The sequence below is a fragment of the Podarcis raffonei genome, chromosome 5, assembly GCF_027172205.1.
Source record: "Podarcis raffonei isolate rPodRaf1 chromosome 5, rPodRaf1.pri, whole genome shotgun sequence".
Taxonomy (NCBI): domain Eukaryota; kingdom Metazoa; phylum Chordata; class Lepidosauria; order Squamata; family Lacertidae; genus Podarcis; species Podarcis raffonei.
The window spans coordinates 32,112,068-32,138,621 of record NC_070606.1 but is presented as its reverse complement, the minus strand read 5'-3'; the positions used below and the strand labels follow the sequence as shown (position 1 = coordinate 32,138,621).

The window sequence follows — 26,554 nt, the reverse complement described above, 5'->3', positions numbered from 1 at the left end:
ACTGAGCAGCGGGAGCTCACCCTGTCGTGGGGATTCGAACCGCCGACCTTCTGATTGGCAAGTCCTAGGCTCTGTGGTTTAACCCACAGCGCCACCCGCGTGCCGGCTTCCCAAGTACTTTCTTCCAAAAGCTGGGACTTGGACTACTTACTGAGTCTAGGAAGAGAATGAGAGAACACTGTGACTATATCCTGCAGATTTAAACGGGTTTAATGAGCAATCTTGTCTTTCAAGAGAATTCTGGGAATTGTAGTTTGGTGAAGAGGGTCGAGATCTCCGGAAGTTGATTCTCAGTAGCAGCACCAGGCTATAACAGACATTCCCTCTTCCCGGGGAATTCAGTGAGGAGTGTTCAGTGATCTCTGAACAGACTAATGCATGCAGGCTACAATTTGCAATATTCTTTGGTGAGAAAACCAGGGAAGAGCACCAGAAAGGGTTTGTGGCAAACAAACTTTGTCTGTGGATATAACAATTGAAGCATGGTCACCCTTCAGCTTATGAACACTACAGGTAATTAAGTTTGGGTTTGACCTGTGATTTGAAGGTCATGGAGCAAATATACCATTTACTTATAGAACGGGTCAGTCCTGGTAGTTTGGTATTTGAGCAGATGCCTTAAAGTATAAAGAAAGAGGCTTCTGAGACCTATTCTTATTAATAAGATGGCAGCTTCCCAGACCCACAGAAAGTAGTTGGAAATGTCAGCCATAACAGGCTCAAATCCTTTATCTGTCTCTACCTACCATGTTCATTAAAGTAGCAGCCATCTTTATTGAGGACATAAACATCTTCAGTTCACGTTGCATATCTTTAGTACCACCGTTAGCATGTGTGTGTGTGTGTGTGTGTGTGTGTGTGTGTGTTATAAGCAAATGATGCTTATAATGGGAAAGGCAAGAGAAACAGTTGCTTCAACTGCTGCTGAATCCACTCTGCTCTTCATTTGTAGACAATTGGCAGCGAGGTTTTACTATATTAAGGCAATAAGATTAAAGCACATGCTTATGTGCCTTGCTGAATTGAGGCTGTGATTTTTAATGCGACGGTGAAGCGATTAAGGTTGCACTAAAACAGGAGGAGTAATGGGGTATATCTTAGCCAGTAGTAATAGCGGCTCTTTCGTAAAACAGCTGAATGTTGATAATGGCTCTATCAGAGTTATCACCCTTGGGTGACTCTAGAGTTCTGCCCTCAATGGGAAGTTCATTTGACCAGAAACAGCCTCCCTTATGACTTGAGGAGCTTCTTCTTTCAAAACATATTTCATTTGCTCAACCTGTTGGTACTCAGTTCTTAATCGTCTAAATTTCTCGCCTCCTTCCACTTCTTTCTTTTTGCAACTGCCTATTTTCACACAGAGAGAGACAGACACAGACAGACAGACAGACAGACAGACAGACAGACATGGCAACCATTATTGCCCCACTTTATCCCTAGGGTTGGTAGAAGTTTATCTTCCCTATAACATGAAAGTACCAGCTCCCCCCCCCCCCGCTTATGTGGCCTAGTAGGACCAAGAAAACTGTATACCAACTGTAGATAGCTTAAAAGGGGGGCGACGGCCCATCAGGATATTGGGCTTTTGTCCTAGACTGTACATGCTCACTAGCCAATTAAAGAAGGTATGTGTGGACATTGAGATCTGCTTTATACTGAAGTCAGACCATTGGTTCATCTCGCTCACTCTCGTCTACATGGCCTGGCAGCAGGTCTCCAGGGTTTGAGATTGAAGTCTCTTCCCCAGCCCCCTAACCAGAGATTCTGGGGATTAAAACTGGGGCCATCTTCAAGCAAAGCAGGTATTCCAAACTTAATTTTAAGAAGCACTCTGTGGGCGGTTGGGGTGGAGGTAAAAGATGAAAAAGTGAGAAAGGGCTCCTGAATCTTTGGTCGTTGTTTGGAAGAGACAGGACCAGCTCAAGACATTTTGGTACCTGAGGCAAAAGACAAGATGGCGCCCTAACCCGCATTCCATCCTACTGACAGTTGAATCTTACTTCAACACTCACTCTGGGTCAGCATCCTCCACTGGAGGGCAACAGGCCATCTTAGGGGACACAGAGCCAGCCACATGGCACACACAACTCTCTCCCCCAACACCTTACGTCTGCTTCCAACCCTACAACCCCAGGGAAGTGCCGCATGAGGCAACCCTGCCAAATCTGCTACCTAGGCCAAAAGAGAGACTGGGAGCTGCCTTCTACATTGCAGTAAACCCTCACCTTACACATGTTTGACTTGAGTGATGGTGATTCAACCCTAATTCCAACCATATGTAATTGCACAAGTCAAGTCTCATGCAAGGCAGAGGGCTTGAAAGCAACAGGGAATAAATCTGCTTCATTTTCTGCAGTTCAGCTCTTCAGATATTTGACGAGTGCTATCATGAAATCAACTGAAGCTCTTTTCATAGGTAGTGAGGAAACCATAGATGTTATAGTCAACCATGCCTTCTTTCTGGTGTGTAGGGCCACCATTTCCCCTTCTACGCTTGCTTCAGCCCTGTATATGCATTTCTCGCTTCCATGAAGGCGTTTCTTTCTATCTCCCTCCCTCCCATATCATAGAATCATAGAGTTGGAAGGGGCCCAAGGGTCATCGAGTCCAACCCTCTGCAATGCAAGAATCTCAGCTAAAGCATCCATGGCCCATGGCCATCCAAGCTCTGCTTTGAAACCTCCAAGGAAGGAGAGTCCACTATCCTAGCTTCTCATCATTAACCCTCCTCCTTGTTTTCTCTTCTTCCAGGGCTCCTTGTAAGAGAAGTCCAGATTGAAGTCTCTCGACAGCAAGTGGAAGAACTCTTTGGCTTAGAAGACTACTGGTGCCAGTGTGTGGCATGGAGCTCTGCTGGGACCACCAAAAGCCGAAGAGCTTATGTCAGGATAGCATGTAGGTCTTGAGTGTGTTTAACCCTCCTTCATACGGGTATTTTTCATACTGTGCATTTCTCCCAGGTACTTAGTCTATTTGTATGTAGGGACAGAGATGGACAGAATACCCCCCAAGAGCCACATTGTAAGCAGTTCATGTTTGCTCAAATGTGAGCCGTTCTATACATTTTGGGCACGTTGGGGTGTGAGAGTGTGTGTAAGAGAAAGAAGGAGGGATACCCTTTGTTGGAAAGGAGAATTTTAAGTTACATTTTCCTTGGTGAGGGTTGTGGGGGTTTTTTGTTTCAATGAGCAGAACAAGACAAAAGAGAATTCATTTCATCATAGTTTATTGGATTGTTTGATTTAAGGATTTCAATGGGCTTTTCACATATGTTCATATATTTATTATCCCATTCTCATGGAAGAAAATGAGAGCCCTTGATGGTGGGATCAGAATGGCAAAGATTAGGCCTTACTGTGTGTTTAATAATCAAGGATGGAGGCAAGTTATTTTGATGTCAGGGGAAGTTTGTTGTCTTTATGCCGCTTGGAAAAATATTACCAAACTTGACACGAGAGGTGGGAGCAGTGCTCTTCACTGATATTTGGACACTCGCTGCCATTTTTAATCAAGCTGGCAGACCGCAATGTCCCTTTGGCATGACTTCCCCTGTTTCTCAGCATAGAATAGATTTGGCTGCTTTTCAATATATCATCTCCAATTTTGGCATGGTGGCACCCGTGGTGGGAGTGGCAATTTTTGTTAATGTTCAGATGCCAGGTGTCATTTTGCATCAAGATGGCGGACTAAACATGACTTTGGGTTGACTCCACCCATTTTTTTAGTGTGGCACATCCAATCTCACAAATGGCACAATGTTATTTTTATTTCTAATAAATATGCAGTGCTTATATATCCGGGCACTCCACACTAGTTTCAAAATATGTGGCTTTATTTTCTACATGGCTCCCTTCCCATGCTACAAAAAAATAAAAATAAATGTATTCTCAAGGATTAGAAATGCAAGGATTAGAAATTTGTGCGAACAGGCACTATAAACTTGCAATATGCAGTTCTAGAAGCAGTGGTTGTTTGAGGGATGCTAGGCAGTGAACTTTCTCGTTCCAGCAGATCATGCTGTGATAAGATCTACAACGATCAAGTCTTGTTCATAAAACAAGACAGCAAATTATCATCATTGTCATCATCGTAATCATCCTCAAAAATAATTACTTTGGACAGCATTTATTTCCATTGGAACAGTTTGTCAAAACTGCTTGAGAGAAATTAGGTGGGTTTTAGTGCCACCTACTGGTTAATACTGGGGCTTGTTTACTCATGATACAGTTTAGTTAAGCACACAAAGTTCTTTGAAACTGATGCAATATTCAAGTATTAAGAAAAGCCGCTTAATATTGCTAATATATTCCATTTCCCTGTGGCTACAAGCGATACAATCATTCTCTAATGTTGATGTACAGAATTCAGAACATTTTAGCAAAGGTTTTGATGCACGGGGAAGGAATAGTAAGGAATGGAGATATTTTGTTTGGGAGTAGAGTTAGTAGAGGCAGAGGCAGATCAAGCAATTTTGCCGTCTGAAGCAAGCACAAAGTGAAGTCCTCTCTTCACACCGTATGCTAAAGCCAGCTGGACTTGTAGTTGTCTCCTACTTCAGCATTTGGGTTAGATTGGTTAGATATTGGAAGGCATGATGTACAGCAGACATAGCTCTGTTGTCCAACACTTCACCACTGCTACCCACCCACCCAGATTCTACCACTTGAAGCAGCTCATCACCACCTAATGGTAGGGCAGGCCCTGAGCAGACACACAAAAATATCATGTCATACATTTTATGGAGAACAGCTATGCAGGGCTCTGAGACCTTGTCCTCTCTCAACTGTTTCACCCATTTGATTTGTGGGATATACAGTCCGTCCATTCACATGCAGCAGAGACTTCCTTTTACCTGCAAGCCCATACATCTTTGGAAGTAGAAGTGGCTTATTACCAAGTAAAATATATCTGAGTGGGTGTAAAATACAAACTCTGCATGTCCATCCCTCCTTTAACTACCTTGATGGGATCATCTGAGTGCTTCTGAAAACCCTTATTGAAATAACCGTGAGACCAACAGAATGGCACCACAAGGACTTTTAAGCAGTGCATTTCCCCACAAATCTCCACATCTTCATTTCAGTAAGAATTGGCAGCCTTGCCAAGTAAGGAACCTCATTTAGCACATTTCTCCCACCAAAGAAGCCTGGGAACCATACTTGGTTAAGGGTGCTTGCAGTTGTAGCTCTGTTAAAGTATAAACTATAGTTCATAGGGTTCCTGCTTGTGGGCAGGGGAGAAAAATGTGCTTTAAATCTCTGGTGCGTACCCAGCCTAAGGTCATGCTGAGCTCTTGACATGCCACCCTCTCTCAGCTGGTATGACAAGGCAACTGAGCTCTGCAAGTGACTCCTCGACTGATGCCTGGTGCTTGTTTTGTTTCCCATTCGTAGACCTGAGGAAGAATTTTGACCAGGAGCCCTTGGGGAAGGAGGTTCCTCTGGATCACGAAGTGCTTCTGCAGTGCCGCCCTCCTGAAGGAGTGCCAACAGCCGAGGTAAGCAAGGCAGGCCACGGGGGGGGGGCGTTGGTGGCAGCAGCCGCCAGCTGGGAGGAGCCTGCGGAACTGAATTGCGATTATTCCCACAAGACGACGCATGCTCGTGTTGTGTTTCTGCGTGATGATTAGCATCACTGTTATTAAAGCACACATGCAGCACTTTCCCATGTGCCAAGGGATGTGCAGGGCTTATCTCAGATCACTGAGAAAGAGAACATTCTGTACTTGTTTCATTCCTTCCTCAGCCCATAAATGTGAACTGTCTCCCTTCATTTTGGCTCATTGTAGGTACCTGCTTAGCAGAAAATAGACTGACACTTCAGTCCTAGGTGTAGGGCGTTGTTTACTCAAAAGAAAGTACCATTACACAAGTAAGCCTGTGTAGGATTGCACTGTCCAGGCTACGTGGCTTTTGGGGATGTTCCCCGTTTAGAGAACTGCACAATTTAGCCATTTTGACACGCACACACAAACACCCTTAGGGGGAAAACAGGTGCTTTAATTTTTATTTGCTTTCTGTAGTTCTTTAGTTGGGCCCATGCAGGCCCTAAAAGAAGCCTAGCCTTGAGTTCTCAAACCTGTTTCAACTGCCTGGTTGTGAAAATACTAAGCTTCCATTAGTCAGCCGGTTTTTTGAGCTGCAGAAAGGAATCTTACCCTTCCGATGCACTCCTGCCACTGAGCTTGGATTTATTTGTTTTACAGCACCACCACCCCCGTCGCCACCAACCTCAGTGTCGCCTTTGGCCCTATTTCTTCTATCCTGTTACTTTGGACAGTTTTATCCATGTCACATGGAGGTCAGGCAGCTGCAATTCTCTTCTCGTTTGCACTCCCTACACACAGTTTTCAAGGCTTTGGTGGCATATTTGTCTCTCCTAAGGGGAGGAAGCTTGGTGGAGTGAGGTTTATTCCGCTTTGTAAAAAATAAACCAAAACATAATAGCAACAACAACTATGGCCTGGCATTTCTGCTGCTCATCATGGCTTCTGATCAGGAATTGCCCTTGTAGACAGCTCTGATCTCTTCAGTGAGAGTTGCGGTGAGGCAGGCAAACGAATCTTGTTTCTGAAGAGGTTGCTTCAGCTTGGCACCATGTATCTCCTCGAAACTGGTGGTGCTGGCTGTGGACTGGGCACATAGCCAGAGCTGCCAAGAAGTACACGGATTAGTGTGTGATGCTGCTAATACCCATTAGGATAAGGCTGCTCATGCAAAAAGCCACAGAAGATAACTCTTCTTAGCCTCATTTTATTTTACAGTACCGCTATCAGGCTAGGGCATAGACGCAGAGCTGGAAAGCACCCAAATATCATCCTGTTCCCAACCTCCCGCTGCAAGGTGGAAGCATCCATCCAGCAGATCAGGCCCTCCACTTCATCAACACGTGCAACCGGATCACAGTGCTCAACAAGCAGAGAGAAGATACGCTGCAAGCCTCTCTGAGCAGAGCAGAAAGCTGGCTGACATAATTATAGCTCAGGCCCACAGCAGAAAGAGAGAGTGTGTGTTTGTCTGTATAAACAGTCAAACTAGGACAGGTGAGACCTGCATCCTTACACAGCCACGAACCTCAATGTGTGACCCTCGGCAACTCTCTCTGCTAACATATCTCAGAGGGTTGTTCTGAGGATGAAATATAGGGGAGAACTATGGAGGCTGACCCAAGCTCCTTGGAAGAAGGGCAGGAAAGAATCCAATAAATAAACAAACTGTAGGTGCAAACTGATGATGGGGACAAATATTCCCGCAAACAGACAAAAGGGCAACATCTAGAGATGTTGATGATCCATGGATGGTTTGGGCAGCCATGCTATCTAGAGATGCAGCGAGTTGTACTACAAAACATTGGGGGGGGGAACTATGTTGACAAAGGTTGCTGTAGACTGAGGAAGCAGCCACAACAGTGGGTACATCTTGAAATGGAGTCTAAAGTGTGAGTTCATTTATCAACACATAACCCAGGTGTTGGGAAATTTTGGCCCACCAGGTGTTGCCGAACTACAACTTCCATAATCATTGGCCATGCTTGCTGGGGCTAATGGGAGCTAGAGTTCAGCAACATCTGGAGGGTCAAATGGGTTCCTCACACCTGACATAGCCCCTCAATAAGTTATCTCTCTGTATCCTCTTAGGTGGTGAGGAGAACTTTACCACACTTCTGCACCCAATCAGACACAATCAGGGGTGTGGCAAAAATTCACCCTGCCTTTTCTTGCCACGTTTTCTAAGATGGTGGTGAAGACGCTGTGCAACTTAACATGCATAACATGCATTCACGTGGTGAATGGCCAACTGAAATCACCCAAAACCTTTAGGCAAGAAAGCAGGGAAAGTTACTTGGGGGCAGGAAGAGTGACAGGGAGCTGTCACAAATAAATACTTGTGCCCAGGAGGTCCATGGTCTGCTTGGGAAAGAGGTGGCTGCTAAGCAAGACCAGGTCTCAAAAGGACCCAGGTTTGAGATCACACCTGGAGACTTAGAGCACTTTCCCTGACAGTGATATATATATTTTCCTACCAGGCTTGTTCTGGCAGAATGCTTTGAGATTCATGAGCTAGGGCTGTAGCATTGCCTCCAATGGTGATTGCTGCCCTCCCATTAAATGTATTACTTTCCCCTCTTCCATAAGACAGATGCTGGAATAAATGTTTAAAAGCCTCCTGAAATATCTGTCTCCTGCTTTTTTTCCTTTTTCAATTTTAGGGTGTTATTCTAACTCAGACATGCAGACTTGTTTTATAGATTTTGGTTGCTGAGATATCTGTCCCCCACCCACCCACCCACCAACCAACCACTCTCCAAATTTGCTGGCGGTTGGTAACCAGAAACTTCCTGCCTTCCTCCTACAGCTGGGCACATCTGCGCCTTCCCTGAAGGCACACCGTGAATGTGAATAATTGTAGGCAAGGATGCAATTTTTCCCATTGCAGCCCATTAATAAATCACGGGGAGCTGTTATTTCTCTCAGATATCTGCCCAGCCACTCTCTCCCCACTATGCACACCACAGAAGCACACACACACACACACACATCTGCCTGCTTCTTCCAAGCAACTGCCATAAAATTCCAGCTGGGAGTGTTGGCACCTTAGCAGATTGCCAGTTTACAGCCAGGAGAAAAAAAGTGTGCATGAGGTAAATGAGTCGGCTCCCGGAGCCGGATCGGGGCCGTGATGGATAGCCTCGCACCGAGGCCGTCTGCTTTCATTATTCAGCAGAAGTGTTTATTTTAGGCAGCGGATCTGTTATTCTGACACCTAATAATGTACTTAACCTCAACACCTGTTCAGCCCAGCCTTCCCTCCCTCCCGCATGGGCTGATCAGCCATTAACTCCTCACAGGATTTAGCAACGAAAACACAGAACGAATTGTTTTCCAGTGAGGGGGAGAGCAATTAGAATTAGGACGTATCAACATTCCTGGAATTCCCCTGACAGTGGCAGAGCTTCACACAGGGGTCATCTTTAGCCTTTGACACCCCGTGACCTGGTACTTCCCATGTAAACGGCCCAACTGGTGTAACGGCTAGAACATTAGCTTGCATTTGGGGAAACTCCAGCCCCGGCTCCCTTCCGTGAGGCTCTCAGGGTGTCGCAGCCTTGTCACAAGGCCGAGTGAGGCTGCATCTTCAGGCAGCCCATGGGGAGCATCACAGAAGTGGTGGCAAACAGCTGCCCCCAAATCTGCTGGTTCTGCAAGTGTTGTGCAGCATGCTTTCAAACAGAGGGCAATGCCACCTCCCTGCTGGCACTTTATGAACACGCATACCAGAGCAGTTGTTTGGGTGTGTGGACATAAATTTTCTGCTGTTGCTGCTACCGCAGGAAGCTTCCAGCGACTTGTGACTGCAGTGGCAGGGTAACGCTGCCGCCGCTGCCAACATAGCATCATATGGCTGTGCAGCTAACGTTAGGTGCCTGGGGTGTAAAGATGCTCAGTCTAGATGGAGTGCAGGCAGTTAAGCACACACATGCATATACCTGGCGACTGAGTGCCGATGGAGAGACAGGTCAATCCAAGCTAAGGGCAGGTAGACCATAGTGTCCTGTAGAGTAGCACCTGGTTTCTGCCTCTAGAAGACCAAGAGGCCTGGTCCATGCATGCAGGTGAATGAGGAGGCAGAATGGATATTTCTGCTTCAGGCTGCAAGTGCAAAATACTGTACTAGTTTTGAGTGCACACACATGTTTTAACAACAACCCTGTTTGGCAAGTTTTAGAAACGGGGTGGGGGGGAATGCTAGCATATCCTAGTCCAGCCCCTACAGAGCTAGTTTTCTATGTGCAAGGTTTTGTGTTTTTCGCTGAAATGGCAAAACACCACTTTCAGCCCAAAATGGTGCAGTCTAGTCTATCGCTTCAGGACTCCACCATCTCGTTCCCATTTCACTTTGTCACCTGTGTGGACGAGGCCTGAAGCCTTCAGCCTCACACTCTCAGAGCGTAACTTACTTTTCAGAGTTGTTGTTGGGCTAAAACTGTTGGTCTCAGCAACTTGGGGGAGGATACAAATGTAAGAAATTAATCTGCAATTTGTCTGGCCTTGTAGTTTTTTTGCTAACAAAACAGCGAAGTGGTTGAACTGGGCCATTCCACATCCAGCTGGTGTGGCAGATGGGAACAAAATTAAAAATAGAAAGGTTATCTGTAAAAAAGTCTGTCCTTTCTCAAACAATGAGCAAAGCCCAGGTGCATTATGGTACTAGGGGCTCCTGGGGTGACAGGCAGGGTTGTTTATTATTAAAAAAATGGGTTGAACGTCACATGATTCAGGATACTTCATAAATAAGGCCTGTTTATGCTTACTCAGTATTACTTCTACGTAGGATATTGCATGTACCAGTGCAAGTGGGCAAACGTATACATGCCACAGGAACCCAATGGAGCTTTCTGTCATGGGTACCTGCGGCAAATTTTGCTCTGCTTTCTTTTGGACTACATCAGTAAGGCCTAGAGTGGGGGGGGGGTGTCTTGTAATCTGGGCAGCCCGCTACCTCCATACACACTGTCCAGGCTTGCTTCCTGCAGAGGTTGCTTTGGTGCTGCTAATGCAGCAAAAACAACACAGGAGGCAGCAGTTACGAGTTAGCAGTCTCTGCGGCCACAGCAGGTGCTGTGATTCTCCTGCAGTTTGACTCCACCCCTGGAGGGTTATCCAACAGAATTCCAGGCTCTGAATGACAAAGTCCCATGGCTTGCTGGGGAAACTTACAACTTTTTTTTAAAAAAAACACTTAGAGTTGTAGATCTGGCTTTGGAATGAAGATCACATGTTGCATATATTGTGTGTGTAGTTAACAGTGGCTCCCTTTTCCTCTTTCCTTCATTTTTTTTTTAACCTGTCCCAACACCTTCTTTCCCTATTCCTTTCCTCCCTGTTTTTCTCCCCCCGTGGCTCTCTCTAGGTGGAGTGGCTGAGGAATGATGATGTGGTTGACACTGCCCAAGATACCAACTTCTTGATAACCATTGACCATAACCTCATCATCAAGCAAGCCAGACTTTCTGACACTGCCAACTACACCTGTGTGGCCAAGAACATTGTCGCCAAACGGAGGAGCACCACAGCCACCGTCATTGTCTATGGTACAGACTTTTTGCTTTCGGCAGGTTAGGGGGCTTATTCACATGGTGGATAAGAAGAAGATGGGAACACAGTTTTCTGCAACATATATATGTGTGCATGTATAATTAAATATTTGGTTCATGCAGTATGTAAACATCCACACTGAATGCAAATAACAACCTGATCCTCAAAGTATGTTTGTTCAAAAGGAAGTCCCACTGAATTTAATAGCACTTGCAATTGTATTTTAATATTTTGTTGGAAGCCGCCCAGAGTGGCTGGGGAAACCCAGCCAGATAGGCGGGGTATAAATAATAAGTTGTTGTTGTTGTTGTTGTTGTTGTTGTTGTTGTTGTTGTTGTTGTTGTTGTTGTTGTTGTAAGAGTCCCTACCGCTGCAGTTTCCCCATCAATTGATTGATTGATTTCTTACAAATTATAGGTTGCTTCATTGTAAGGCAATCTCGCAAATAAACTGGCCCCGAGCTGTTCAGGGCTGTAAGTACCAATAGTTAACACCTTGAGTAGTTAATTGACAACCAGTGCAGGTCTCTGATTCACAGGTGTTACAATTTTGCAGATATTCCTTAATAGATGTATTCTTACAGAGGTTCATTTTACTATTATTGATTAGTGATGAAGAAGATGCAGCATTTGGGCTTCTCTCTTGTGGTAATTGCACACGGAGAGTGTCCAGTCTGGTGCCAGCTTCCACCAAAAATGTGCAACACTGGCATTGATTGTGACAGCCATGGTGGTGAGGACTTACTGAATGTTACAGCTGCCACAGGAATCCAACACAATGTGGGTGTTTCCCAGCATATTTCGTGCAGGCAGCTGTAAAATTAGAAGTGGCTACAGGAGAAAGAAGTCAGCTAGGTTGGTATTGAGGAGATAGCCTCACTTGTCTGCTCTTTCATGGTTTTTAACATCCTTTGCTTCTCTTCCCTGCTCATAGTGAATGGTGGCTGGTCTACCTGGTCAGAATGGTCCCCATGCAGCAACCGCTGTGGTCGAGGTTGGCAAAAGCGCACCCGGACCTGCACCAATCCTGCGCCTCTCAACGGTGGTTCCGTTTGCGATGGACAGTCCTTGCAGAAGATCTCCTGCAGCACTATGTGCCCAGGTGAGGGCATCTCGGACAGCCACTCCTGGACTCTGCACAGTGAGCTGTGTTCACACACAGGGCTGTTTCTGTTTGTATAGCACAGAATCTGGTGGCAAAGCTTGCTGTAGCCAGTTGACTTAGACTCAGTACCCTGTACAGAGCGTTAAGAGTATCTCAAGCAGCAGGAGCCAGGCAGCAGAGCATTTGGGAGCCATATCTGCTTTAGAAAACAATCCACCAGTTTCCAAATGTCATTTATTAAAACAGCTCATTCTTTATTTAGAACTACCTTTAAATATCAAGGGTTTGGGGAAAGGCATCCAATATTCCATTTTGTACGAAAGTTCTGTGTACATTATAGTGCAATGATATTTATGTTGAGTCACAACTGAAGTGAGACTCATAATTTACAGGAAGAACTGCTAACATCACAGCATCTGCTAGCAGCAAGATGTGTTATTGCAAGGAATTGAGGAAAATAACAATGCTCTTAACACTTGTGGCCTGGAGGGACGAAACAGGATAAACAATAAAGAAGCGGGTTGTTTTGTGAGAATTCAATGTACTTTTGTGTCTGGCTGCTCTTTTTAGACTTCAAAAGAAAGCAAAAAAGAAATAATCATACATGTGATGATGGGAGGCTGGAACCTTAAGAAAGGCAGATTTAGGAATGCATGTGCTAGTCAAATCTGTTCCATTTAGTTTAGGTTTTTTTAAATTACATTTTATGCTTGGTTGGGATGACAACTGGCAGATGTGGCAAGAAAGCAGGCGGTGCTTTAAAAAAGAGGAAGCTTCTGTAGTAGTTAGAACCTACAGCTTTCAAGATGTCACCTAATTTTTTTGGTAGGTGACCTTTAGCAAGCCACAGTCTTTTGCCCTAGCTCACCAGCTGCATTATGGGGTTAATGATACTGATCTACATTGCAGACTTGTTCAGAGGCCTGCTAAAATGCAGCATAGAAATTCTAACTAGATGCACGCCTGAAAATAGCTGCTTGTATCAGTATGCGTCACATTAAGGCACACTTAAAATACAACAAAATTTTGGTGTAAAAACACTTACGTGTGGGAGATAGTGAATGTTTTCAATGAGGAATAGCGTCCTGTGTTGGAAGATTGCAGTGTTTTAAGTCTGATCTTACCTGCCTGCCAGTATTACTTTACTTTTTGGTTGGGGGCCGGTGGTGCCAGTAGGTGATTTCACAAGGGCATCGCAGCATTCTGCTTTTTTCAGGATTTAGTAAGCTTGTCCTACAAGAAATTGTTTCCTCTCCCCCCCTCCCTGCACCAACCCCTTCTGCCTGTGCGTCTCTAATTAGTTTCCTTCCTTTATGGTGGTGATTCTGGTGATGGATTAGTCCCTGATTGTCTTTTCCATCCCGAAATGCAGTAGACGGAGCTTGGACGGAATGGAGCAAGTGGTCAGCCTGCAGCACAGAATGCACGCACTGGAGGAGCAGAGAATGCACAGCCCCTTCGCCCAGGAACGGAGGCAAAGACTGCAGCGGAGTGCTGCTTGACTCCAAAAACTGCACCGATGGGCTCTGTATGCAAAGTGAGTCGATTTGCTGTGCCTAATAAGAAGCAGAGGGGAAAGGGAAGACAGAAGGGAGGCAGGTGTTTCAGTTGTACTGAAAAAGCTCTGCAGGTGGGCATGTAAGACCCAGTGACAAACTTCTGTTGCCAAGTTATCTATCACAGAAATAAAGACACAACACGTAGGCTAATAGCTGTTAGAGCATATGCAATAGAATATCATTCTATTTTATGATATTTTTGATATCATTCAAAAAGTATAAATCTGTTAGAGTTCATATATACAATGTAACAGACTAGTGGCGCTTCTCGGCCTTTTGGCTAAGATCAAGTGCAGAATGTCAAGGCCATGCGTTCAAGACAGGCATCAAAGGTCAGTCTCACAATGGTTATTCAAAGGTTTCAACAGAAGACCTTCTGCGCCACCAATCTGTTACATTATAGATATGAACTCTAATAGATTTATTCCTACTTCTTGAATGATATCATTATTCCTTTCAGCTCCTTACCCAAATCTGTTACCAGTCCCAATGAAGTTCTCTGGCCACCTAAATTCACAAGTTTGAAACTTAAGTTAACTTAAGGTCATTTAAGGAATGGAAGTTTCCTCTCCGCTCTGTCCCAGTGTGGTTACTGGAGACCCATAGAAAGCCTCTCTTGGGGTCCCTTTTGAACTGTGTTGGAGGGAGTACCAAGGGGGTGCTGATGAGAGGAGGAAGAGACACAAAACTTCCCTTCTATAAACTTTATTTCTTAAATATTTATTATATACCTAAGATGTGTGGATGTGATCAAACATATTGTTGCACACGTAATTACTGGGTACACTTGTCACAGAGCTGTGATTAATTTTCACTCCCTGGTGAGTGCACACTCCATAGCAAACCTGCATTTGACACTGTGTAATGTGTAGGTCATCCCATTGCCCCTGCCTCTGGTTGGCATTAGCCTTCTAGGTAAATGGTTTCAAGTCTTGGAGGTGCATGGAGATAGCACGCTAGGGCATAGTGGCGAGCAAACCCAACTGAGGTGCAAGCTACTTCTGAGTCCACCTGTTTAGGATTGGGCTACAGATCCTTGCAGCCCACCTGAATGTGTTCCAGTTGTGCTTCTGCCCAGCCAACAGTCGACTTGAGACTGCTGATTGATGTAGACACCTGTATTACTCAAACGATATGTAGGTCATTCAGAAGAGCAGAATATTTCAGTTAGAAGGATTATCTGTATGAACTGCTGGCTGCCTAGATAGATAGAGAGATAGATAGATAGATAGATCAAGAGAACTATTTTGAGAAGTGTATGGTAAGGTTAGTGGGTGAAATGCCAGTCTTTCCTTAATAAGGTTTGAGTCCTAATCCTGAATGTGAATCTTCTGAAGAAGGTGAAAGAACTGTCATTCAGAACCCATGATGGCAGGATCCCTCTTCCACCTGTAGAGCTCAAACAGTGAAACTGTGAGAAGTAGAACGGGGTCTCTTCTTCATACGAGAAAGGAGAACACAGGTGGGCAGGGTAAAGCAATTGTGGATAGTGTCATTTCCCATTGAAATGAGAGAGAAATCTTCTATTTCATTGACATTTCCTTCAAAAATCCATCAGTTGTCTTAGTGCGGGGGAAAGCAATCCAGTGAATTTTGTTCAACAATGTGATCCCCCAAAGAAATGGGTCCTGATGGTATCTTACTGGGATTTTTGCTTTGCATGAACACCTGGCTTAAACTTGATCCAGATCTCTCAGGCTACAGAAATTACTTTCAGTGCTAGGACTAAGCCCCAGAAGCCAAGAAGCAATAATGAAGAAAAATATATTTAGACAAGTGCAGAGTTAATTTTCCTTGGCTCTACATGACAACAATCAGCCTCTTCCCTACCCCCACGTGCACCTGCTCTCTAGTTCAATGGTCCTGCAGCCTGCAAAGGACCTTTGCCTGAGTCATTTTGCCAACAGAATACAGCTCTTGTCCTGCGACCCTTTAGGATAATTGACAGCTCAGGAAAGCATGTTGCTTTGCCAGTATTCTCTTGCCAACACCTTCAATCCAGTCTGTTTGTACATTCATGAACATTCCATGACATCACAGTAGCTCAGTATCTGAAGTGCTCATTGGGTGGTCACAGGAAGGCAGGAGGCAGAAGATGTTTGGTTTTAACCCTTCTGCTCTAAATTTGAGGCAAGGCTGGGGAGAATTGCTGTATTTACATCTCTCTCTAGAGCAGGCTTCCTCAAACTCAGCCCTCCAGATGTTTTTTTGGCCTACAACTCCCATGATCCCTAGCTAGCAGGACCAGTGGTCAGGGATGCTGGGAATTGTAGTCTCAAAACATCTGGAGGGCCAAGGTTGAAGAAGCCTGCTTTAGAGCATCCAAATAAATTGCCTGAATGAGCAGAAAAGCAAACTTTGCTACAAGAGCAGCCCTGCTTTTTTAAAAAATAAAAATAAAAATTGTGACAGTGCTGCCATCTGCTGTAGTCATGTTGATTTCCGTTGTGATACCTTCCTGGCTCGTTATTTTGCCCGAATTTATATTGCTGCCTGAATTCTGTCCTCCCACCGCAATCTGCTCACCCCCCCCATGCTATAATTCTAACCTCATGCCGCTGCCGCATGAGAATGTATGTGTGTCATCTTAAATGGAATCACTGGATTGATCCATGTTGGCAGATAGCAGAGATGAGGGGAAGTCCTGTACAGAGACGCAATTTATTTTTTGAAAAAGGGAAAAAGCATCTCCCCCTCCCTCCAGTAGCTGCTGGCTCTGGAGAAGCTCACTGTTGGGGGAAATTAAGGCGTCATGACAGCCGAGGTCGGGTGCAGTTTGCAGGCACAGTCAAACTGCGCACCATGGCAGCCTGCTGCTGGCTGTTAACACTTAAACAGGCAAATGGTACTGAGAAGAAAACCAAGCAGCCACACACCGAGAGGCAAGGAACACTGTGCTCTGTGTACCTCCCCATTGCCTAACAAGGATCAGTACCTTTCCAGTGTGTGGGAACTTTCAACATGTAGCAAGTTTGAAGAACTTTAAGATGAATTGGAGTTAGTCTGTTCTTCTTTAGCATTTTGTCTCCCTCATTCCTCTCTTCTTCCTCCTCCTCCACCATCCCAACCATATATGTGTCCCTGCCACTTTGGGATCACCATATACTTCATCAGTGCTTTTTTCTGGGGGGACGCAGGGGTACATATACCCCTAAACATTTTGTGACTCTAAGTTTGACCTCATTGAGGGACAGTATTTCAATAGGAGTAGGAAAATGAGAGTATCCCCTAAACATTTTTTTTAAAAAAAGAAAAAAGCACTGTACTTCATTCATCTGATGATGTGGACACAGGCCCATGAAAGCTTCTGCCAGTCATCATGGCGCTTTTCAGGTGTTGGTGGATTACAACTCCCATAATTCCTGGCAGTAGGCAATGCCAGGAGTTGAAGCTGATGGGAGTTGGAGTCCATTGACCTCTGGAGTGCACCATTCAAGGCTTACGCCGTAATATATGTTCTTAACATCCTACAACACTGTTGGGTTTCACTGCAGCAGACCAGCATGGCTCCCCCACCGGAAAATAAATTAGATGCTACTGCTTCTTCTAGCACTTTCTTACGTTGATTGGGGGGGTAGGGGGTGTTTTTGGTGATGACTTTGGTAACTAACTGCTGCTAACGGAGGACAGGACAACTGCGAAACATGGCAGCTCATTGCTTCTGTCCAGATAAGTTGTAGGCAGTGCTTTTTTTCTAAAAAAATGTTTCGGGGTACTCTCATTTTGACTTAAGAAGATCATCATTTTTATAGTTCAAATTGGGAAAAATAAATACAGTAAATGGACAAAAGTACAAAGATTCACAAAATGTTTAGGGGTATGCGTACCCCTGCGTCCCCCCAGAAAAAGCACTGCTTGTAGGATTGTGCCTGAAAGGACTGGTGGGTCACATGTTGTGAAGAACCAATAGAAGTGCAGTAGGGTGGTTCATACCAACTGGCCACACAGCCATGGGGGGCTTCAATGGTCATGGGAAGTAGGGCAATGAATACCAGTGGTTGGGAAGAGCAACCACAAGAGTCAGCTATCACCATTGTGCCCTGCTTGTGGGCTTGCTGGAGGCAGCTGGCTAACCATCCTAAGAAACAGACCGCTGGACCAGATGGACTCTTGCTGTGCTCTTAGGCATGTTAGCACAGCATCCCAGACCATGATGTTGGTTTTACATTTCGCAGGCACTCGCCTGATACTGTGGGCAGATACAGCCGTGCAGATATTTGAGAGGTGCTGCTTGTGGAGTGAATATGCTAGCCGCCTCCTCCTCCCTTCCAACTGCAATTTACGTGGCTTTGTCTTGCATGTAAATTCAGTACAAATTGTTCCATTGTGCTTACGTTTTCACTATACCCTTAGTCCTCGGTTTGCCAGAGCTGCTAAACTGCCCTTTGTTTTCTTTTGTTACCATCTTCATTGTCGCCATTCTCATTTTTCAACCTTTGTTTTTGAACTTTGTTTTCCCCGACAGATAAAAGATTTGTAAGCGAGCCCAAAAGTCACCGTAAGTCTCCATTTCATAGCCATTTTCTTTCATTTGTTGTACATTTAAGCTTTTGGTTTGGTTCAGGTTTGTCTGCTGTACATGAACATTTGCCCTACCTCAGTATTAAAACATTCCTGGAGGACCATCTCTGTGTGACTCTAGCAGCTTCAAGGGAGCTAAAGCCAGTGGGAGGGGGAATGTAGACATTTGCTAGGCCTGGTGGACCTTGAAAAGCAAACTGGGTTTGTTTTAGAAACTAGAATCAAACCAGGTTTATTTCCAATTCAGTAGGAAAGATACTGTGGTGGTTTTTAGTTCAGTGCTGGTTTAAATAATAAAGCTTTGTAGCCTCCAGAAGGAAGGAGATGCATGTGATGTTCTGGACTCCTTCCCTGAACATTTCAGCTTGCTTGCTTGCTTTCTTCTTTTTTTAAAGAAAGCTCTCTAGCCTTTTTGTTTACAGAGATATAATGGAAAACGTGCTGGCCATTTTCTACCCAATTGCTCCCAGTAAAACAAACCTGCTTCTAGTGTTGCGGATAGCAGCGGCAAACGCACTGGGATGGCTGACAGCCACGTGCCACTGTAAAAAAATAAATATTAGGCCATTCTTATTTTTGTTTTGCTCAGTTTTGCCTTGACCTATTATTACAGCTCTTCCAGTATACCTTAGGATATCACATACACACACAACATTTTGGGTCATGGGAATGAATTGATGATGATGATGATGATGATGAAAATATCAGTTCTTTGTATAAAGGTTCTTTGTATAAAATCAAAAACTATACTCCACCAACACCTATTATTCCCTTGACTAAATTCAGTGTAAAGTTTCAATGGAAATTAAAGCTATAGTTCATCCATTCATCTACAAGAGCAAGAAAGAGAAACGCTTTGCTTTCGGTTTTTGCTCAGTGCAAGCATTGTTCTTCCCCTCCCAGCTTTCTTTCTCTCTCGCCCTCAAGTAACTTGTTGACGTTTCTGTAACTCCTTGACATAGGGCTATAGTGGTGACGTTATTTTGTTTTGTTTTTGTTTTCATTTTGCCAGAGATGGGGGTGTCCTTGTTGCGCATCCCTCCCCTTTCCTTGTGGCAGTGTGCCATCAGTTGCTGCACTGCGTGGCAATAAAACGTGATAACGTCTGTGAACGTGAAGCATAGAAGGCAGAGCTGTTTCTGCATGAGTAGCATCCAGTGCAGAATATTTATTAGCTTCATCGGTGATAGCTTATCTTCTGTAATGCAGACTGAAAATCAAATAAAGGGAGGATAAAGGTGGCAGAGTAATTGCTACTCTTCCAATTCTGCCGTTCTCTGCCACCTAAAAATTCTCTTGCTGTTTTAAAGGACCTTTGCTTAGTCTCCCTTGCTTCTCCTTATGCCCACAATGACCTCCCAGAATGCCCTACCCTACCCCGCCACCCCCCTTTAATTCTAAAGATATTTCAAAACTATTCTTGCAAAGCCTATGCATCTCAACGCCTTAGCCTCCATGCCTTGGTCACGCAAATCCCTTGCCTGTTGCCTCCCTTCTGTTTTATTTCCATTGTCAAACTTGAGGCTGCAAGCTCCCTGGGGCTCCATGTTGCTCCTGCTCTGAAGTGCCATGCATATTGATGGTGACACCTTAATAAATAACATTAGCATGGGAGTCAACCCTCCCAAGCCCCCGAACTATTTTAGCAGTATTCCTTGCTGTTGTATTTCACCTTCTAGTCAGAGGGAGGGAAATTACTTCTGTAGCAAGCAATGATGGAAGCTTGGCATGGAGCGTTCCTCTGCCTACTCTAGCAATCCCTATAGATTGGGAAATGGCCTGATTGGATACTTCAAAGCCTGTAATTCCCCGTTATTTCTTCCTTGTGCCTTTTCCGGTAGCACCCTCAGGAAAGAAATTCCCAGGGGATCACACACAACCGTACATGTAAAGGTAAAGGGACCCCTGACCATAGTCCAGATATAATTACATTTTTAAAACAACAACAACAACACCTTAAGAGCAAGTATAAATGTAAAATATAATACAATATGTGTATGTGGAGTATGAAATTGAAAAACCAGTAAAGAATATTTGAAGGGGGGGGGAAACACCTTGATTCAGTTCCACATAGTCCCCTTCAGAAAGCAGGAACCAGGGCATGGTAATGGGGGGAGCTTGGAGAAAAGGGAAACAGTTAAATCAAAGACAGGGTTGGAGGGAGGAGATCGTTGTAAATGCCAGTCTCTTGGCATATCTGGAGTAATTCTCGATTTGATTGGATATATTTCTATGCCTCTTTCCGTTCAAATGAATCTCAAAGCGGCTTACAAATAATCAGTAACATGACAGAACAGAATAGAACATCACAATTTCAACATGAATCATACAGAATAATTAACAAAGCATTAGTGAAACAATTGCAATCTATAAAACACTGTTAACAAAGCAGCAACTAAAAAAATAAGCTAAACATTGCATGTTAAAGAAAAAAGTCATGCTTTTTTTATTAGCAAGTCCATACAGCATTTCTTTTGGAGGCAGTGATGGGATGAGGCTTCAGTTCTTTCTATCGTCTTATATGGCCAAACCCCACCCCACCCACCCCCAAAAAGGTCTTCCTGGGCATGTTTGAACAAATTGATCTGCAGAACTTTGGAAGTGTTGAATCCAAGGCCCAGCATTTCTGACGTAAATAAACTTTATAAAGCCAAGAAGATCTTAAAGATGAAACTCAACATAGTTAGTAGAGGTTGGGAGCAGGGGGAAAGCACTAGGCAGCAAACATCATTTGCGAGCTCAGCTACTCAGGAGCTTCTGCTGCCTTGTTGTCCAGAGCAATCTAGGACCTGTTTGCTACCAAAACAAACCTACAGGAGAGATTGACTCGGTTCATGGACTGTTGATCATCTCTGTGCATCCAGTCTCACAGAGCGGCAGTGTTGTTGTTGTTGTTTTTTCCTCAGGCGTGTGCACATTTTTAAAAGTTCAAGGTAGATGACTTTTATCACGGTCCTCTTTTCTGCACACCAAGGGAGACCAAGGAGTCACAGCACGCGTCATGTATAAATAGATAGCTCCAGAGGCAATGTTAATTAGGGGTCCGCGACTGTGCCAAGGTTGTCCAAGGTTTTCTGTCTAGGTCATTTAAAGCATAGGCAGGTGTACATTAAGAATATTGCATTCAGGCTTGCGGATCTTGAAACAACAGCCTTGTGGCTGGTGATCATTTCCCTTATCACTGAGTCAAAGATCCATAGACCTTATTGCACCCCCCCAATTGCCCCATCCTAATTCAGGGGCTCCTGTTTTGCTTTGTGCTAGTATGGTCTAAGGAGTAATGCAATAAAAATTATTCTCTTCATTGGCTCCTGGCTCTGGATACCATACATTTCTCTAAATTTCTTTTCTGAACAGCAGATTATAGCTTTGCGAGCCCATGGCTCCTGCTTCCTGCCATTCCCTCTTTGCTGTTAACCTTTCTTTCCTTCTGGCTTCTGCCTATCTTCTTTCTTCTCTCCAGACCACCAAAATAAGCTTGCCTTTGTCTAGGAGGGAGCCTAATTCTTCCACCACTTGCCCAACGCAGCAATACAAAAAGAAAAAAAGGACTTGTGGTTATTGTAGCTGATATAGCTCAGTTGGTAGAGCATGAGACTCTTAATCTCAGAGTCATGGGTTCGAGCCCCACATTGGGCAAAAGGTTCCTGCATTGCGGAGGGTTGGGCTAGATGACCCTCAGGGTCCCTTCCAACTTTACAATTCTATGATGTCATCATAACTTTTGTCCCAGTGTTGTATTCCATTTACAAATCAGTCAAGCTTCCAGCTTGATCTCCGTAACCTAAAGAGAAAGGCATTTGGTGGTTTGTGTGTGTGTGTCCAACCCTTGCTGTAAAGAATGACACTGCTACTAACAGATAACATTTCTGAGTGGCAGTCGCATGCAAAGTCCCTCAAAGCAAAGACTTGCCTGAGCAAACATTTCCTAACTAGACTCACTGAAGGAAAACCTGAGGGCCAGAGGGCTTCAGACATTAAGGCAATCTCTGTCTTTTGTTTCTAAGATCTCTTCAGCTGGACTTTCTATTGTTTCCTCCTTGCCTTTCCAAAAATCCTGAGACAGAGGGGGGGAGGAATCAGAATAGGTGGCGGAAATGTGGTACAACGTTTTGGTTTTGAATTCCGAACGGAAGAGTCATGCCTTTGTTGTACCCATCATGATCATATTACTGAAAGGCATCCTAACATCATTTAAATAAAGAAAGTAGCAAGCAGAAAGTGACCATTCTTTTCTCAATTTCTGTTTTAATCTTTCTCTCTCTTCCCTCTAGTATTGGAGGCTACCGGTGACGTGGCCTTGTACGCTGGTGTTGTGGTTGCCATCTTTGTGTTCATTGTTATCCTGATGGCTGTCGGGGTGGTTGTGTACAGGCGTAGCTGCCGGGACTTTGACACTGACATAACAGACTCTTCTGCTGCTCTGACAGGAGGCTTCCACCCAGTCAATTTCAAGACCTCCAGACATGGTAAGACCCCAGCTTACTCACAAGGTTTCATACGTCCTTGAACCTCACAAGGCAGAAGGAGAAAACATACAACGAAGCATTTGAACTGAAGGCCGCGAGAGCCCCTTGTGGAGAAAGAGGTGGACTTGGTACAGGGCAATCTGGGTTCAAATCCTGGCTAGCCTGGAACTCTCTGAGTGCTTTCTTTTTTTCTCAATTAACTAAATTATTTGTGAAACTAAACAAGATGGAAAGTGTGAAATAAACTGTAGACGTTTCAAATAAATAAATAAAAGAAAGTAGCTTAAATTCAGAAGAAAGCTACATCAGTTAGCCTGCAGACATTTGTCAAAATCTGACACATTATCCAACAGGAGGAGGTGGTAGAACTGTAAGCTGTTCAGATTGCAAGTGGAGGCCCATGCTTTGGAATAAAATCTCCCTGCATGTTTTCTGGTATATGTTAAAGTTTGTTTTTAACCATTCAGACAAGCTTTCAGACATTCAGACAAGCTTTCAAGGAGTAGCCATGCTGTCTGTGTCTATTTCCTTCTATGAGAAACATACCATTAAGCATTTTCCACCTTCTCTTTTGCAGACACCCCCCAATTGCTGCACCCTTCAATGCAGCCCGACCTGACAGCCAATGCCGGCGTGTACCGCGGCCCCATGTATGCCTTGCAAGATTCCTCTGATAAGATCCCCATGACCAACTCTCCCTTGCTTGACCCGCTCCCTAACCTCAAGATCAAAGTGTACAATTCCTCCACAACATCATCCTCACCCGGGATGCATGAGGGGACAGACCTGCTGGGAGTCATGCCCTCAGGCACCTTCCCAGGGGAGAACCTCAGGGATAATCACTTCATGAACCTAAGGAACAAGACCATGGGCTCTCAGCAGCTCTTGACTCTGCCTCGGGAGCCTGGGAACAGCGCCACTGGGACGTTTGGCTGCCTGGGAGGAAGGCTCACCATCCCTGGCACAGGTAAATGTCAGCATGAAGGGAAATTTCTACTGTCCTGACTTTATCTGAGAGTCTATTGAACCAAGAGGTTATGGGCAGGCTGACCTAAATATAGTCTGTCAAGCTGGGGTTGCAGCACCTTGGATAACTCTGAGCTGACACCTTGCTCCAGGGAGGTCTCGGAACCCAGCTGAGCTCCTGTGTACTTGCTAGTTGTGACCATCTCTTCCAGGTTTCTCCCCCTCACTGGTGAGTGGAGAACCTTAAAGGGATATTAATCTGTCCTAGAGCACCACGCTCTGTCGCCTCTCCACTTGTTCATGCCAGGCACTTTAGAAAGGGGCACAGCTGGTAAAAAGCATTGCCATCGCCTAGAATACCAGAAAGAGGCCCAGATCCATTCGTATCCTCTAAACACTGAACCTGCTCCTGTAGGGGTGTTTGTGTCATTCCATCCAGAGCAGAGATATTTATTGCCATCAACAGTCCACATACCACAAGCATCTCCATCTTTGCCTATATTGAGTTTCAAGTTATTCACCCCCATCCAGGCTATTATTGACCTCAGGCAGTCGTTCAGGAATGAGGCTTCCTGTTCACTTAGATGTTCTTCCAGGATGCAATGGTTGGGAATTTTCAATCATCTTAAATTATTACAAGGGGAAGATCCCTGACTGTGGGCCTCATCTGCTGTGGGATGGCTCATCTCTTCCTTTGCCACAGGTCTTCTTGCAGAGGGAGTGAAAAGGAACGCATAATGCACACAGCTAGAAGCAGCTTCTTGGTTTAACTCTAGTGCTAAATAAAACCAAAGTGGGTGAGAGGGGCACCTTCCCCAGGCATCGTCTGGGCAGAAGCAGATAATGGGCACCGAAGGTCAAGTGATATACTGTATTGACAGTTACTAAAACAATGTCCAGAGATGCCATCTTTTCTTTTTGGAATAATTAGGCACAGCTTTCGAGGTAATGGGTGAGAAACCAGGTGATGAGCTTGCTTGGGGGCTTTGCAGAGGGTTGCTGGTGATGCAGAGTGAGTCCACTGCATCTTCTCATTAGCTCTGTGCCTGCGGCCTAAGATACTGACTTGGGGGAAGAGAGATCAGAGAGAAGGGAAGATGTACTGCAGAGCTGAGGGTTGTATCATTTTTAAATCTAGTAAAACCCTTTATTCATTCTCTTCTCCTCTACCATCCCTTTCTGGTCTATAGGGGTGAGCCTCTTGGTGCCACACGGAGCAATTCCTCAAGGGAAATTCTACGAAATGTACCTGATGATCAACAAAGCAGAAAACACCCTGTAAGTAAAGCAGAAAACGTGCTGTGTTTTTCAATCTGGCCTGCATTATCAGAGGTTATCCAGGAGATCTGCTCTAGGCATGGTCAAAGGCTTGAGCATGCCCAGTGTAAACTGTTCCCCACTCCCTACCCCACTCCCATTCATTCCACAATCTGCTTTCATTAGTCCCCTTGATTTCAGCAAACTGTGTTTCATTCAAGAAACACTACAAACTTGCATCCAGACTCCGCTGATTGCACTTAACGTCTGATTGAAGTCACTGTGTCATGATAGTCATGACCAACTTAAGCATTTCATTGATTTCATAGAGAGCAACGTAGATACAGTTAGGATTCTGCTGTAAGTGAGGATCCAACCCAAAGCCACCTTGGATGTATTACTTTGGATCTTAGCCAAGGCCTTTAATTTTTTCTTCTGCCTGCACTCAACTTACCATTAGTATTTCTTCTTTTTTATTTTATTTTTTTATTTTGACAAAGTAATAAGAATAAATAAATAAGAATAAAAATGTGCACCCCACCTCTGAGACCATTCCATTGTAACTATCCACCCTCCCAAAATTTCAACACCTCTTGCGATGGTTTGACCCCTTTCCATTTTAACAGTACAAATTCTACAAACACCCTCCATATCTCCTCAAAATCATTTCTACTGCACATTCCCCATCTTACCTTAATAGCACATGTTAATTTATCATTAATAGCTGTATCCCACACCTCTTTATGCCATCCTTCCATTTTATATTCACCTTGCCCCTTCCACTTCCTAGCTATAATAACTCACGCAGCTGCCAATAAAATTGTGAGCAAGTCCTTCATAGCCTGCGAACCTTCCACCCCATCGTAAATTGATAATAATGCTACCTCTGGACTTTTGGTCAGCTTCAACCGAGTGATTTCTGTTATCTCCTTAAACACCCTTTGCCAAAAAAAAAAGGTACATATTTACACCCCCACCACATGTGAACCATAAGTCCCGGTTTTCTGGCATCCCCGCCAACATAACACCAAATATTCCTAGTATTTATTCTTTATATGCATCAAGGGCAGCAATCCAGGACACCATTCGGTTGCTTAAAACCCCATTGAAGTTAAAGGGAGGGGAGATTGTGGCAGGTGGATAATTCTAACTAATTTAATATTTAGCCAGACTGCATTCAGGGGCTTTATTCAGCAAATATTGCTCTCGTCAGGTTAGATTCAAGCCATTCCCCATTTCATTCAAGCCATCCCATTTCCTCTGAGGTGCAGATAACAGATGCCACAGCCCAGTTCTTTGACTTCCTTTGTGTCACTGGAGACAACTTAGCTTTCTTCTCCTTGCCCTCTCTAGCTTTCCATCCGAAGGTACACAGACGGTGCTGAGCCCCATGGTGACGTGTGGCCCCACTGGGCTGCTCTTATGCCGCCCTGTCATCCTCACCGTCCCCCACTGTGCAGAAGTCAGTTCCCCAGACTGGATGCTGCAACTGAAAACCCAGTCCCACCAAGGAAACTGGGAGGTAAGACATGATTTGGGAACGGAATCAGCTGTTCCATTGGTGAAGGCACCACATGCAATCT

At 44.6% G+C, this 26,554-nt stretch overlaps 1 protein-coding gene across 2 annotated transcripts in view; it reads left to right on the top strand.

The window, feature by feature from the left end:
* The window catches only part of UNC5B (unc-5 netrin receptor B), a 155,400-nt gene that overhangs the window by 118,442 nt on the left and 10,404 nt on the right, over positions 1-26,554 (top strand). The window contains exons 3-12 of one of the 2 annotated variants that reach the window (XM_053388512.1): positions 2,752-2,895; positions 5,394-5,497; positions 10,911-11,091; positions 12,029-12,196; positions 13,572-13,736; positions 18,224-18,256; positions 22,554-22,748; positions 23,326-23,715; positions 24,905-24,992; positions 26,325-26,493. In XM_053388512.1, the coding sequence (XP_053244487.1) occupies positions 2,752-2,895; positions 5,394-5,497; positions 10,911-11,091; positions 12,029-12,196; positions 13,572-13,736; positions 18,224-18,256; positions 22,554-22,748; positions 23,326-23,715; positions 24,905-24,992; positions 26,325-26,493 (1,637 nt within the window). The remainder of the gene's footprint in view (positions 1-2,751; positions 2,896-5,393; positions 5,498-10,910; positions 11,092-12,028; positions 12,197-13,571; positions 13,737-18,223; positions 18,257-22,553; positions 22,749-23,325; positions 23,716-24,904; positions 24,993-26,324; positions 26,494-26,554) is intronic. The other variant, XM_053388514.1, reaches the window with a different exon arrangement.